The following is a 13,999-nucleotide window of genomic DNA, read 5'->3' as shown; positions in this document are numbered from 1 at the left end:
AGTGGCAATGAGCTTTCATTTTGTATTTGCTTTCATAACATTGTTTAAGTTGAGATTTAAACTGAATATTTTATTTAACTGCTACTGTATTAAAATGCTGATGTTAAAAGTGTTTGCACAACAAATGTTATGGCACTTTCGTTCATATGGCAGAACATTTAAAATAAAAGTGCGCTATACACTACTTTTTAATTAATTATTGGATTTTGCGTATACAAATGCGATTAATCGTGATTAATCAGGGATATCATGCGATTAATCGCGATAAAAAAATGTAATCGTTGCCCAGCCCTAATACTAAGGCTGTGTTGTCCTACTCACTCCTGTACCAAAACAGTCAGTCAGTGTTTGCACCCATAAAATAACCCAAAAGAGACTGTGTTTAATAATAAAGGCGTTTATTGTGGACACACGGAACAAGATTACTGCGGAAAACTTTTTTTCTCAGATATAGTTTGAACAGCAAAATGGCATTCATTCTATAAAAGAGTTGGATGGAAAAAAGTAAACTCACTGTACAAAACCGGTTCACATTTCACACCTTCTTAAAACTGCAGCGAGATGTTGCTAGACTGCACAAAATGATGTTAAAGTGAATAACTACATCAGTCAAATGATGTCACTTCGATGGTACTCCGGTGTTGAGACACGGGCTTAATAGCTGGCCATGGTGCTCTCAAGCCAGTCATTGAAGAGGCAAACCTGGAGAAGCAGGTAAAAGAACATCAGCACATTTATAGAAAGTGGTTGAAGACACTGTCATCCACCTAATATTTTGCATTTTTATGTGCAATTATTTTATAATTTTTTTATTTTCACTCTCTTAACCACACGAGGAATGATGACCAGTCTGGATACTTTGTGTCAGCAATCTTACCTTGGCGTAGACACCGGGGTTGCCGGCCTCAGCACAGCCGTATCCCCAGGACACAACACCCTGCAGCTCACCATTGCACACCACGGGGCCACCAGAGTCACCCTGAGAGAGAGAGAGAAGGAGAGAAAGAGAGACAGAGAGAGAGAGACAGAGAGAGAGAGAGAGAGGGAGAGAGAGAGATGTGTTTAGCAGAATCCCAAAAGAAAACTACTGCAGCAGTGTCATAACTCTTAATAATAATATCTTTCAAAAGTGACCATTTTCAGCTGTGGTCTTATGATGGACAGCCTTCTATACTCAAAACCACACATAACTCTAAATGTTTCCTAATAACTAAATTGTGATATTTTGCTTGCCAACTTAAATTATAATTGAATTTCAAACATTTGTCTGGTGCAGAAATGTACCTGGCAAGAGTCCTTGCCGCCCTCCAGGTATCCAGCGCAGAACATGGCGTCGGTGATCATGCCGGGGTAGGAGTTGTCACAGTCGCGGTCAGAGAGGATGGGGATCTCCAGGCACTGGAGCTTGTCACCGCTAACAGCTTAAGAGACACAATGAGGTCATTAATGGATTGAAGGGGATCAAAACTAACTAAGGACTGTTTGTCATTCCGGTAGGTTCTGTAATGGTCAACCTCAGGGTGGCATACTCACAGGAGCTCATGGTGTTGCCCCAGCCGGACACGAGGCACTTGGTGCCAGCGGCGGCACAGCTGGTGGGCAGGGCCACGGCCTGCACGTACTGGTTGAGGGTGGCGGGCTTGCTCAGCTTGATCAGCATGATGTCGTTGTCGATGTTGTAGGAGCTGTAGTTGGGGTGGCGGATGACGCGGGAGGATTTGATGAACTGCTCATTTCCCTCAGTCACTCTGATGTGGTGCTCGCCCATGCGAACCTCAACACGGCTGAGAGGCAAGGGTTGCAATGCATAGATTAGTACCATGAACACAACGGTATATTGTAATTATTATTACTTTTGATTTATGATGACTTTTGTGAACCATTTTTTTAAATAATATTATATCTTTTCATAACATGAAACACCATTTACATTTTGTTCAACATTCAACGTTTAATGTCTGTTGTACACTTGAGATAGTTCAGTTATTCTTGGTGTTAAACCAGGACTTTGACCTGTGTTGAAATAAAACTATAAATGGTACATTGGTTGAGTGCAGAAACGTACGATTTGTAGCAGTGAGCAGCAGACACAACCCAGTTCTCGTTGACCAGGGAACCACCGCAGAAGTGGTAGCCGGAGTTCAGAGACACCGTCCAGGGCTTGGAGTAGGGCTCGCACTCATACCCTCCAACAATCTTATCATCATCCAGAGCAACTGCACACAAGGCCAAAACATCATGCATTAGTCAAAGGAAAGTATAATACATTTTTTTGCAGAAAGTACAGACATTCTGCGTGTTACTTACAAGCAGCTCCCAGGAGCACAAGGAAGACCAGAGACCTCATGATTGCCAGTTGATTCTGTCGATGAAGGTCTTACCAAGACACCTGGTATTTATACAGATCGTGAGCTGAGGTGCTGTGGCTGAAACTAAGGCTATTGGTCAGTAAGTGACTAATCAGTTTCTATTTCTAGGCAGACTTGTGTTTTTAAGATAAAAAGAAAACAGCTGCCCTTTTCCCAAGACTTGATAATGTATGGTGGCTTCATTCCCTCAAAGCTTATTTTAAATGCACATAATAACCCCTGTCTTCTGTTGTCTGATACCCCTGTCTTCTGTTGTCTGATACAATTTGACCAAATTAAACATTACATACAGTAAATACATTTATCCATTTTTAATCAGATAATTGTGAGAAACAAGTCTGTAGAAGTACATAGCCTAGAAATCACAATGCTGTAAAACTACACATTTATTTTTCTGAACTGATGAGCCAGATAATTGAGATCTCTGCAGCTCAGAAGTGCAGGAATAAACTCACTCACTCAATAACAACTTACTCACTTACTGAATAATTATTTATTCATGAAGGAGTTTAATGACGACAATGTGTTTACTTTATAGCTGTTAGAAGAAGAGTTACTTATTATTTTATGAAAGGTGTTATACAAATAAAGTTTATTGTTATTGTTATTATTCAGCTGTTGTTTTTTGTTTTAGTAGCTGCCTAATAATGTTTGGGCAATTGGGCAACTCATTTCAGCACCAGAGGACTATGGAAAAAGTTCTGATTAGAGCCTCTTGCTGCCCAGCTACCTAGTTCTACCTAGTTCTATATGAAAAGGGATAATGTATAGTCCAGCGGAGGGGTCTTGTTTTGTCCTGAAGGGATTCATTTTACAATAATGACCACCGGACTATACATTATTCTGCTTATTATATGGTTACTTGTGTAGTGAGGGCAGTAGAGGGGAAGATGGTTATACCCCAAGTTATAGTCCGACTACGCCACCCTAGGGAAACCTTACACCTGTAAGCCCCAGGGAATACTTTAAAGTAAATTTCAGTATACTGTTTTATGTACTGTTAGTCTCAGTTTAAACACAAAAGGCAAAAACAGGTTCGAATGCACGAGGCGACAGACAGGGATTCCAGTTTAAGAATGTTTATTGATAACTCAGGGAAAGGGGAGTGGGAGTAAAGAGGTGGATTGTGAAATAACCTGCAAACAAGACTCACTAGTTAGCAAGATACAAAAATATATTTATTGGATAGTATTTATGCCGGTAAGGCTAAAACAGGGAAACACTAGACTAGGGTATAGGCAGTGCTAAGTAGGACTTACCTGAGGGAGGCAGACTAGCAGACGGCGTGCTCTTGGATCCACACCGCTCACACGTGCACACACACACACACAAAGTGGTTGTAAGGTGAACTATTACACGGCAAGCAACCCACAGCACACTGCACACACAGCTAGGGATGGGAATCGAGAACCGGTTCCTGTTAAGAACCGGTTCCCAGTGGACCGATTCCTTGGAATCGTTAGCCAAAGTCCTTTTCGATTCCGCTATCGATATATATATAAAAAAAAAAAAAAATTGGATTTTTTTTTTCCGATTCCGCTATATATACTTTTTTTTTTAATTTTAATTTTTAGATTTTTTATGTAAGTGCCGTTTAGGTATGTCACGTGCACGCAGTTTTGTTTTAGACTGCAGCCAACATGGCGTCTAGGCAGAGGTATGGTTATATTTCACGCAAAAAGTTGACCTCAGGGCCACTTGTAATGCTTGCAAAACGTCTCTTTCGTCAAAGGAGGGGAAAACTACCATTACTCCGAAACATTTGTCCATACTGCATGCAATAACTTTGCAGGAATGTCATGTTTTTGAGCGCTACGGAGTGACGATAACGTTAATGAATCTCAACCAAGCAACAGCAGCGCGGCTAATGTTAGCGCTTCATCTGTTAATATCGAAGGTAAACTCTAACAGTCTATTGTGTTAGTGCCATTGGTTTCATTGTGTAAACCAGCTTTCACTATTTGTTTATGTCAGTTGTATTGTTAGTTCAAGGAGAATACACTTAAAAAAAAAAAAAACAGCACTATAATTGGCCAGTTCAAATATTATTTAGCACAGCGGTTCTCAAACTCTGGTATATCAAGGACCCCTAAACTACCACAAATTAGACCAAGGAGGGATCCCTATTTGATAACATTATTTTCCAGGCTCCCCCATCTGATTTTTGAGTTTAGATGTTTTATTACAAAAATTGTATGAAACCCATTACCAAATCAGTCATACATTCTGTTACTTATGGTTGGAATTATAGTCAAAACAAATATTTTTTTTCTTTGTTGGGACCCCCTAGCACCCCATCAAGGAAAAGGATCCCTAGACTATGGGTCTCTGGACCCTACTTTGAGAGTTTGTTGACCTATTCTTAGGTTTGTTTTTGGTTATTTAAAACATGTAAATGTATACATACATACTGTATATGCGGTGCATCATCTATTCAGAGAATATTATATAACAGAAAATTAACGTAAACAAACCGTTTGTACTCTTTTTTTTTCCTTGCCCAAAAAGAATCGATAAGAGAATCGATAAGGAATTGAATCGATAAGCAAGAATCGTTATGGAATCGGAATTGTTAAAATCTTATCAATTCTAATCCCTATCACCCATTGCCCTCACCCACAGTGGTCTCCCCCATTGCCCTCACCCACAGTGGTCTCACCTATTGCCCTCACCCACAGTGGTCTCACCCATTGCCCTCACCCATTGCCCTCACCCACAGTGGAAGTTGGACCATGCCCCATGTTTTATTCAGTTGATTCACCTTCTTGAGTGCAACACAATACATGTGATTATATATTGTATACATTATATACTAAGGCTGTGTTGTCCTACTCACTCCTGTACCAAAACAACTAAAGTCAGTCAGTGTTTACACCCACAAAATAAGCCAAAAGAGACTGTGTTTAATAATAAAGGCGTTTATTGTGGACACACGGAACAAGATTACTGAGGAAAACTGAGAAAACTTTTCTCAGATATAGTTTGAACAGCAAAATGGCATTCATTCTATAAAAGAGTTGGATGGAAAAAAGTAAACTCACTGTACAAAACTAGCTCACATTTCACACCTTCTTAAAACTGCAGTGAGTTGTTGCTAGACTGCACAAAATGATGTTAAAGTGAATAACTACATCAGTCAAATGATGTCACTGTGATGGTACTCCGTTGTTGAGACACAGGCTTAATAGCTGGCCATGGTGCTCTCAAGCCAGTCATTGAAGAGGCAAACCTGGAGAAGCAGGTAAAAGAACATTAGCACATTTATAGAATGTAGTTGAAGACACTGTCATCCTCCTAATATTTTGCATTTTTATGTGCATTTATTTTCACTCTCTTAACCACACGAGGAATGATGACCAATCTGGATACTTTGTGTCAGCAATCTTACCTTGGCGTAGACACCGGGGTTGCCGGCCTCAGCACAGCCGTATCCCCAGGACACAACACCCTGCAGCTCACCGTTGCACACCACGGGGCCACCAGAGTCACCCTGGGACAGAGAGAGAGAGAGAGAGAGAGAGAGAGGGAGAGAGAGAGGGAGCAAGAGAGAGAGAGAGAGAGGGAGAGAGAGAGAGATGTGTTTAGCAGAATCCATGGAGTAAGCTACTGCCGTGGTCTCTCCAGATCATCAAATGATTACCATTTTTAGCTTTGGCCTTATAAACTGAAAACCACACGTGACTCTAAATGTTCCCTAATAACTACATTTTGATATTTTGTTTGGCTACTTACATTATAAATTAATTTCAAAACATGTAGAAATAATTAAAGACACTCCAGTGCTAAGGTTCCATTTGTTTGGTGCTGAAATGTACCTGGCAAGAGTCCTTGCCGCCCTCCAGGTATCCAGCGCAGAACATGGCGTCGGTGATCATGCCGGGGTAGGAGTTGTCACAGTCGCGGTCAGAGAGGATGGGGATCTCCAGGCACTGGAGCTTGTCACCGCTAACAGCTTAAGAGACACAATGAGGTCATTAATGGATTGAAAGGGCATCAAAACTAACTAATGACTGTTTGTCATTCCGGTAGGTTCTGTAATGGTCAACCTCAGGGTGGCATACTCACAGGAGCTCATGGTGTTGCCCCAGCCGGACACGAGGCACTTGGTGCCAGCGGCGGCACAGCTGGTGGGCAGGGCCACGGCCTGCACGTACTGGTTGAGGGTGGCGGGCTTGCTCAGCTTGATCAGCATGATGTCGTTGTCGATGTTGTAGGAGCTGTAGTTGGGGTGGCGGATGACGCGGGAGGATTTGATGAACTGCTCATTTCCCTCAGTCACTCTGATGTGGTGCTCGCCCATGCGAACCTCAACACGGCTGAGAGGGAAGGGTTACAATGCATAAATTACTACCATGAACACAACGGTATATTGTCATTATTATTACTTTTGATTTATGATGACTTTTGTGAACCATTTATTGTAATAGTATTATATCTTATCATAACATGAAACACCATTTACATTTTGTGAATGTTCAACGTTCAACGTTCAACATTCAACGTTTAATGTCTGTTGTACACTTGAGATAGTTCAGTTATTCTTGGTGTTAAACCAGGACTTTGGCCTGTGTTGAAATAAAACTATAAATGGTACATTGGTTGAGTGCAGAAACGTACGATTTGTAGCAGTGAGCAGCAGACACGACCCAGTTCTCGTTGACCAGGGAACCACCGCAGAAGTGGTAGCCGGAGTTCAGAGACACCGTCCAGGGCTTGGAGTAGGGCTCGCACTCATACCCTCCAACAATCTTATCATCATCCAGAGCAACTGCACACAAGGCCAAAACATCATGCATTAGTCAAAGGAAAGTATAATTAAAAAAAATTGCAGAAAGTACAGACATTCTGCGTGTTACTCACAAGCAGCTCCCAGGAGTACAAGGAAGACCAGAGACCTCATGATTGCCAGTTGATTCTGTCGATGAAGGTCTTACCTGGACACCTGGTATTTATACAGATCGTGAGCTGAGGTGCTGTTGCTGAAACCAAGGCTATTGGTCATTAAGTGACTAATCAGTTTCTATTTCTAGGAAAACTTGTGGTTTTAAGATAATAAGAAAACAGCTGCCTTTTTCCCAAGACTTGATAATGTATGGTGGCTTCAATCCCTCAAAGCTTATTTAAATTGCACATAAAAACCCCTGTCTTTGTTATTTGATCTGTCAATTTGACATTACATACAGTATATACATTTATTCATTTTTAATCAGATAATTGTGAGAAACAAGTCTGTAGAAGTACATAGCCTAGAAATCACAATGCTGTAAAACTACACATTCATTCTTCTGAACTAAAGTGCCAGATAGTTGAGATCTCTGAAGCTGAGAAGTGCAGAGAAGGGAATAAAGTCACTCACTCACTAACTACTTACTCACTTACTGGATTATTATTTATTCAGGAAAGTCTAATGACGAGAATGTGTTTATAGTTGTTAGTAGAAGAGTTACTTATTCAGCTGTTGTTTTTTTGTTTTAGTATGCAGCCAATTTTTTGGGGGGCAATTGGGCAACTCATTTCACAACCAGAGAACTATGGAAGGAAAGAGTTCTGATAAGAGCCTCTTGCTGCCCAGCTATGATTAGTAAGGGATAATGTATAGTCCGGCGGAGGGGTCTTTCATCCTGAATGGATTTATTTTACAATAATGACCGCGGGACTATACATTATCCCGCTTATTATACGGTTACTTGCCAAAACAATAGAAGACATTCCTCCAAAATAACTCTTTTTAATTACTTTTTTGACATTCCGTGATTTCCGCTAAGAAAAAAATTGTTCTTCACGCAGAGAACTTTAAAGTTCCAGGTTTTGCGTAGCAACCCATACTTGCTGACTTCAAGTTAGAGAACTTTTAGGAACATTCTGTGGAGCTGTAAAATAATAACTACTTACTAACCGAGATTGAGGTCATGCCAAGAAATATCAAACTGAGGCTTTAACATATAGACTGAGCGACAGCGAGGCGTGACCAAGCGGCCATTTTGAAATTCACGTCAGAGTTTCTGAGTTGCATAATGTGTTTTGTTTATTTATTTAGTCTGTTTTGTTTTGTTATGGTTTGTTTATGCATTGTTCTTCTGTATTATGTACCCTCAATCAGGGCATTGCTGCAAAAGAGCCCTGTGCTCAGTCAATTCTCCCTGAATAAATAATGATGATGATATGTATATATGTCTATGGGTGAGGAGGGCAATACGCGGGTGGCATGACCACGTGTTAGCCAATCAGAATGCTCCTACTGTCGTTGCCATATAATACATTTAAGAAATATAGTACGAGTGCCAGTGGGGTAGGTAAGGGATATTCCCACGGGTGGTGTTCGGCCGTAGCCACGAGGCCGGAGCATAGCATTTGAGATAAGTAAGGAAGACATTTGGGAACGTGCATATCTTGTCCGGCGTGGGTTAAGATAGAAGAGGGGCTTGCATGCCTATTCAGTGTTATGGAACTATTGCCACAAAAGAATACAGAGAGGCAGACAACAGGAGAAAACTTAATTCTACGCCATTCTCAGTGGGCATGGGCAAGAGCACACAAGATATTGGGGATATCACAATATAAACAAAGCTATTTTTCAATATGGAATAATCCCTCTGTATTTGGAAATATGTATTCTTATGGCAAACATGGTTGGTGAAAGGCATACGGGCAGCTCAAGGTCTTTACAGAGAACAATTATTTATGTCATTTGAAAACCTTAAAGAACATTTGAACTTAGCAAATAGAGGGAATTTTTAGAGGTATTTACAGCTAAGAAGCAGTTGTTGTAATAAATAAGTTGTTTAAAATGGATTTAACCAAGGACAACAAATGTTGGAAGTGTTACAACAAAGTGGGTACATTTCTCCATGCCTTGTGGGATTGTTCCTTAGTATTGCCTTTTTGGAAGGCAGTATAGCAAGAGTTTGAAAGATGGCTTGGACAACCCCTGCCAGAATCCCCACAGTTATGCCTGTTAGGGGATAGGTCTCAAATCCCACCAGGCCTGGCTAAAGCAGAAACTGGCGTGATGATAACAGGTTTTATGTTAGCAGACATAATTATTCTACTTAAGTGGAAGAGCCCACACAGACCAGAGGTTACAGAGTGGCCCAAGCTCATGACAGAGATAGCCGCTTTTGAACTTATGATAGGAAGGGTGCAGAATAACTCAAGCAAAACCAGCCAAGTATGGCTGTATTTGTCTCCAGTTTTGGTACAAACTCTTAGAAGGGATGCAGGACTTTAATGTATATAATGGAGAGGGGTGTATGTGTATTACACTTAATGTATATAATGGAGAGGGGTGTATGTGTATTACACTTAATGTATATAATGGAGAGGGGTGTATGTGTATTACACTTAATGTATATAATGGAGAGGGGTGTATGTGTATTACACTTAATGTATATTTGTATGTAAACTGTAATGGGTCTGGAAGGGTTCATATATGGGCTGCCTTTAAGGTTCGGTTTTATGTTTGTTTTTGCGTTTTTTTTTGTTTGTTTGTGTGTTTTCCTTCTCAAATGTGAGATGTTTTGTAACACATATGTGTAAACTCTATGTATATATGGACTTGCATCTTTAAAATGAATACAAAACTTTAATGACAAAATAATAAAAAAATAAAAAGAGGTCCTTAATTACAGGAATTATGTGTTTCTAACTGTTTTAACTCTTGTACTCTTACCCATGTAATCATGTGGAAGGCAAAGCTTGCATACAGTATGTAAATAAACATGGAATTACTGAACAGTACTATGACCTCTTCCATGAGTGGCACATCAGATGGAGGGTGAATACAGTACATTTGAAAGTGAGCATTTCAATGTCCTTTACTGCTAGAGTTGGGTGTTCCTTGCATATCTTTGAGTTTGAAGGCTACCACGTGAAACACATCAGATGTTACACGCTTCACCTTTCTCACGGGAGTGCAGGCACAAGCACATGTTCCAATGCATTTCACATCACAGCACCACTGAGTCTCTACATTCTCATTGGCTGGCTACTTTCTGACGGGGTGTGGTAAGTGTGGTAGATCTGTATAAATGCCCTGGGTCCAGGCTAGTCCTTCATCGACAAGATCAATCAACAATATGAGGTCTCTGGTCTTCCTTGTGCTCCTGGGAGCAGCTTGTGAGTACAGCTTGTGCTGAACTGGTGCTCTTGGCTGATATGTGTAGCTACACTCTAAAAGACGCAGCAAGACATTCATTGGGTCATTTTTCTAGCATTGATGTTTTTCTGTAACATGATGTTTTGGCCTTGTGTGCAGTTGCTCTGGATGATGATAAGATTGTTGGAGGGTATGAGTGCGAGCCCTACTCCAAGCCCTGGACGGTGTCTCTGAACTCCGGCTACCATTTCTGCGGTGGTTCCCTGGTCAACGAGAACTGGGTCGTGTCTGCTGCTCACTGCTACAAGTCGTACGTTTCTGCCTTTCTGCCATTTGTGTATTTACTAGAAACAGCACAGTGCTATAAAAATGAGTAACTATTTAAAGTGCATAATGTACTCAATACTATTGATGACTTGAATGACTTGACATGTTAATGTGTCCAAGGAATTGTTTATGCATTCTGTGAGTGAGGTATGTTCCCTTCTCTTGCCTCTCAGCCGTGTTGAGGTTCGCATGGGCGAGCACCACATCAGAGTGACTGAGGGAAATGAGCAGTTCATCAAATCCTCCCGCGTCATCCGCCACCCCAACTACAGCTCCTACAACATCGACAACGACATCATGCTGATCAAGCTGAGCAAGCCCGCCACCCTCAACCAGTACGTGCAGGCCGTGGCCCTGCCCACCAGCTGTGCCGCCGCTGGCACCAAGTGCCTCGTGTCCGGCTGGGGCAACACCATGAGCTCCTGTGAGTATGCCACCCTGAGGTTGACCATTACAGAACCTACCGGAATGACAAACAGTCCTTAGTTAGTTTTGATCCCCTTCAATCCATTAATGACCTCATTGTGTCTCTTAAGCTGTTAGCGGTGACAAGCTCCAGTGCCTGGAGATCCCCATCCTCTCTGACCGCGACTGTGACAACTCCTACCCCGGCATGATCACCGACGCCATGTTCTGCGCTGGATACTTGGAGGGCGGCAAGGACTCTTGCCAGGTACATTTCTGCACCAAACAAATGGAACCTTAGTACTGGAGTGTCTTTTATTATTTCTACATGTTTTGAAATTCATTTATAATGTAAGTAGCCAAACAAAATATCAAAATGTAGTTATTAGGGAACATTTAGAGTCACGTGTGGTTTTCAGTTTATAAGGCTTTCCATCATAAGACCAAAGCTAAAAATGGTAATTATTTGATGATCTGGCTTACTCCATGGATTCTGCTAAACACATTTCTCTCTCTCTCTCTCTCTCTCTCTCTCTCTCTCTCTCTCTCTCTCCCCCTCTCTCTCTCTCTCTCTCTCTCTCCTTCTCTCTCTCTCTCTCAGGGTGACTCTGGTGGCCCCGTGGTGTGCAATGGTGAGCTGCAGGGTGTTGTGTCCTGGGGATACGGCTGTGCTGAGGCCGGCAACCCCGGTGTCTACGCCAAGGTAAGATTGCTGACACAAAGTATCCAGACTGCTTGTTTTTTTTTTCTTTTAACATGCCAGTATATTATATAACTTTTGTCTCTTTTACTAAACAGGTTTGCCTCTTCAACGACTGGCTCACCAGCACTATGGCCAGTTATTAAGTCCTGTCCTAAGACCTGGACGACCAGCAGACTCAAGTTCCTGACTCACTGGAAAGGCTCACAAATGAACAACTTGCCATTCAGTGTCTCACTGTAACATCATATTGTGCAGTCACAGCACAACCCTCTGTCACAGAGAAGTTGTGTGAAAATAAATGGTTGTGAAAAATGATATTTAATGTTCAGCTGTTTTTTTTCATCATTCGTAATGCAAAGTAGGTCCACAATGCTTCCTCTGGTAGTTCATTTTGATGTATGCAACAATACAATGTTACATATCCTATCTATGGGGAAAATCACACTGCTGCTAGTCTTGAGGTATTTGACAGTTATGTAAGGCTCTGCATAGAGTAATTATTAATGCATAATGACCATTGTATTCAAATGAGTGGGTTAAGTGGGTCTTAGATGTGAAGCTGACTTAGGGACTGAGATGTCCCTATATTGTTTATTCTATATGACCGGGTCTTCCATGTCATCACCTTTCCTCAATCGGAGTCCAAAAAACAATTATATCTGGCGAAATTTCAGTAATTTCTCTTGTTGTCACTGGAAAAAACATCATATGGTCACTAGGTGGCAGCATATCTTCAAAAACATAGAAACCATTCTTCAACTAGAAGAAGCAAGTAGCCATACAACAATTCTGATCAGTTTATTTCACTTTTACGGTTTTATCACGTCTAAAGGATGGAATTTATCAACTTTCCTCAATCTGAGTCCTTAAACAAGTCACATCTGTGTATTCTTGATCTCTATATTGTAAGGACAGATTCAAGTTTGTCCTTCCAAAGTCACACGGAAATGTTCAAATGGCCGCAATATGGCCACCTAGTCACTAGGCAGCATATCTCCAAAAACATGGAAACCAATCTTTAACTAATGTAGGTGGAAGCAAGTTGCTTAACTAGAACTCTGATCAGTTTATTTCACCTATAATGGTCTTTTATAATCTTACCATTCCCATTTTTTTGTAGTTTTAAAAATTAAAATGGGTTCAGTCTTCTTGGTGGCTTTTGGTGAGAGGATCCTTTCTACTTATAGCAAGAATGTGGGAGACGTGATGTCAATACAAAATCAAGAACACACTAACAAACCTTTTGTGCTTTTGTCATTTTATATTATTACCACAGTTTGAGTCTTCACAGATATAAGTTTAGGAAATCAAACCGGACTGAATTGTATTGTAATATGAGTGGTTTAGTGGTAAGTCTGAATGTATTTCTTAATTATTATAACAAATTCAAATGATTAGTTTTGCCTGTATACTTGTCATTTTGTACCTACGTTCTTGTTTTCTAAAGGTAGCTCGAGTTTGACTGACAGGGCATAATGGCTGCTCCCGAGTTCCTTTTAATCAGAATGCGTTTGGGGTTTCTGGCTTTGTGTTTAGCTTTGAGAGGTTTATAATAATACATGAAAGGTCTTCAAGAATACATTTCCTTTTTACACAATTTTAAAAACAAATGTGATCTCAGAGCAGGAATTGAAAACCCTGAGCGATCAAACAGGGTCATTGTTGCTGGTCTACCTTTGGGCATGGTGTTGAGTCAGTCCACAATGTTTGATATAGATATATAAAAGGGTTGAGTCAGTCCACAATGTTTGGTGTAGATATATAAAAGGGTTGAGTCAGTCCACCATGTTTGATATAGATATATAAAAGGGTTGAGTCAGTCCACGCTATTTGGTGTAGATATATAAAAGGGTTGAGTTAGTCCACAATGTTTGGTGTAGATATATAAAAGGGTTGAGTCAGTCCACGCTATTTGGTATAGATATATAAAAGGGTTGAGTCAGTCCACCATGTTTGGTGTAGATATATAAAAGGGTTGAGTCAGTCCACAATGTTTGGTGTAGATATATAAAAGGGTTGAGTCAGTCCACGCTATTTGGTGTAGATATATAAAAGGGTTGCTGAGAAATGAGCCTACTTCCTGTTTGGTGGCTTCATCGC

At 40.8% G+C, this 13,999-nt stretch overlaps 3 protein-coding genes across 3 annotated transcripts; 1 reads left to right on the top strand and 2 right to left on the bottom strand.

Moving 5' to 3' along the window:
* Positions 1-381: 381 nt before the first annotated feature.
* Positions 382-2,407, bottom strand: LOC105910645 (trypsin-2-like). The gene is made up of 6 exons (XM_012839368.2): positions 2,308-2,407; positions 2,066-2,216; positions 1,534-1,784; positions 1,285-1,421; positions 878-979; positions 382-702 (listed from the first exon to the last, which is right to left on the bottom strand). Exons 1-6 carry the CDS (start codon positions 2,345-2,347, stop codon positions 655-657), a joined length of 729 nt encoding a protein of 242 aa, XP_012694822.1. The 5' UTR covers positions 2,348-2,407; the 3' UTR covers positions 382-654.
* A 2,864-nt stretch (positions 2,408-5,271) lies between these two features.
* On the bottom strand, positions 5,272-7,324 carry LOC105910633 (trypsin-2-like). The gene is made up of 6 exons (XM_012839356.3): positions 7,230-7,324; positions 6,987-7,137; positions 6,435-6,685; positions 6,185-6,321; positions 5,758-5,859; positions 5,272-5,598 (listed from the first exon to the last, which is right to left on the bottom strand). Exons 1-6 carry the CDS (start codon positions 7,267-7,269, stop codon positions 5,551-5,553), a joined length of 729 nt encoding a protein of 242 aa, XP_012694810.1. The 5' UTR covers positions 7,270-7,324; the 3' UTR covers positions 5,272-5,550.
* A 3,093-nt stretch (positions 7,325-10,417) lies between these two features.
* LOC105910618 (trypsin-2) lies at positions 10,418-12,214 on the top strand. Its single transcript, XM_031576449.2, has 6 exons — positions 10,418-10,484; positions 10,624-10,774; positions 10,965-11,215; positions 11,328-11,464; positions 11,798-11,899; positions 11,995-12,214. Exons 1-6 carry the CDS (start codon positions 10,445-10,447, stop codon positions 12,040-12,042), a joined length of 729 nt encoding a protein of 242 aa, XP_031432309.1. The 5' UTR covers positions 10,418-10,444; the 3' UTR covers positions 12,043-12,214.
* Positions 12,215-13,999: the final 1,785 nt, after the last annotated feature.

The sequence above is a fragment of the Clupea harengus genome, chromosome 11 (assembly GCF_900700415.2).
Source record: "Clupea harengus chromosome 11, Ch_v2.0.2, whole genome shotgun sequence".
NCBI classification, from domain to species: domain Eukaryota; kingdom Metazoa; phylum Chordata; class Actinopteri; order Clupeiformes; family Clupeidae; genus Clupea; species Clupea harengus.
Note: the sequence above shows the minus strand (reverse complement) of the source record. Positions and strands in the feature narration are given on the sequence as shown.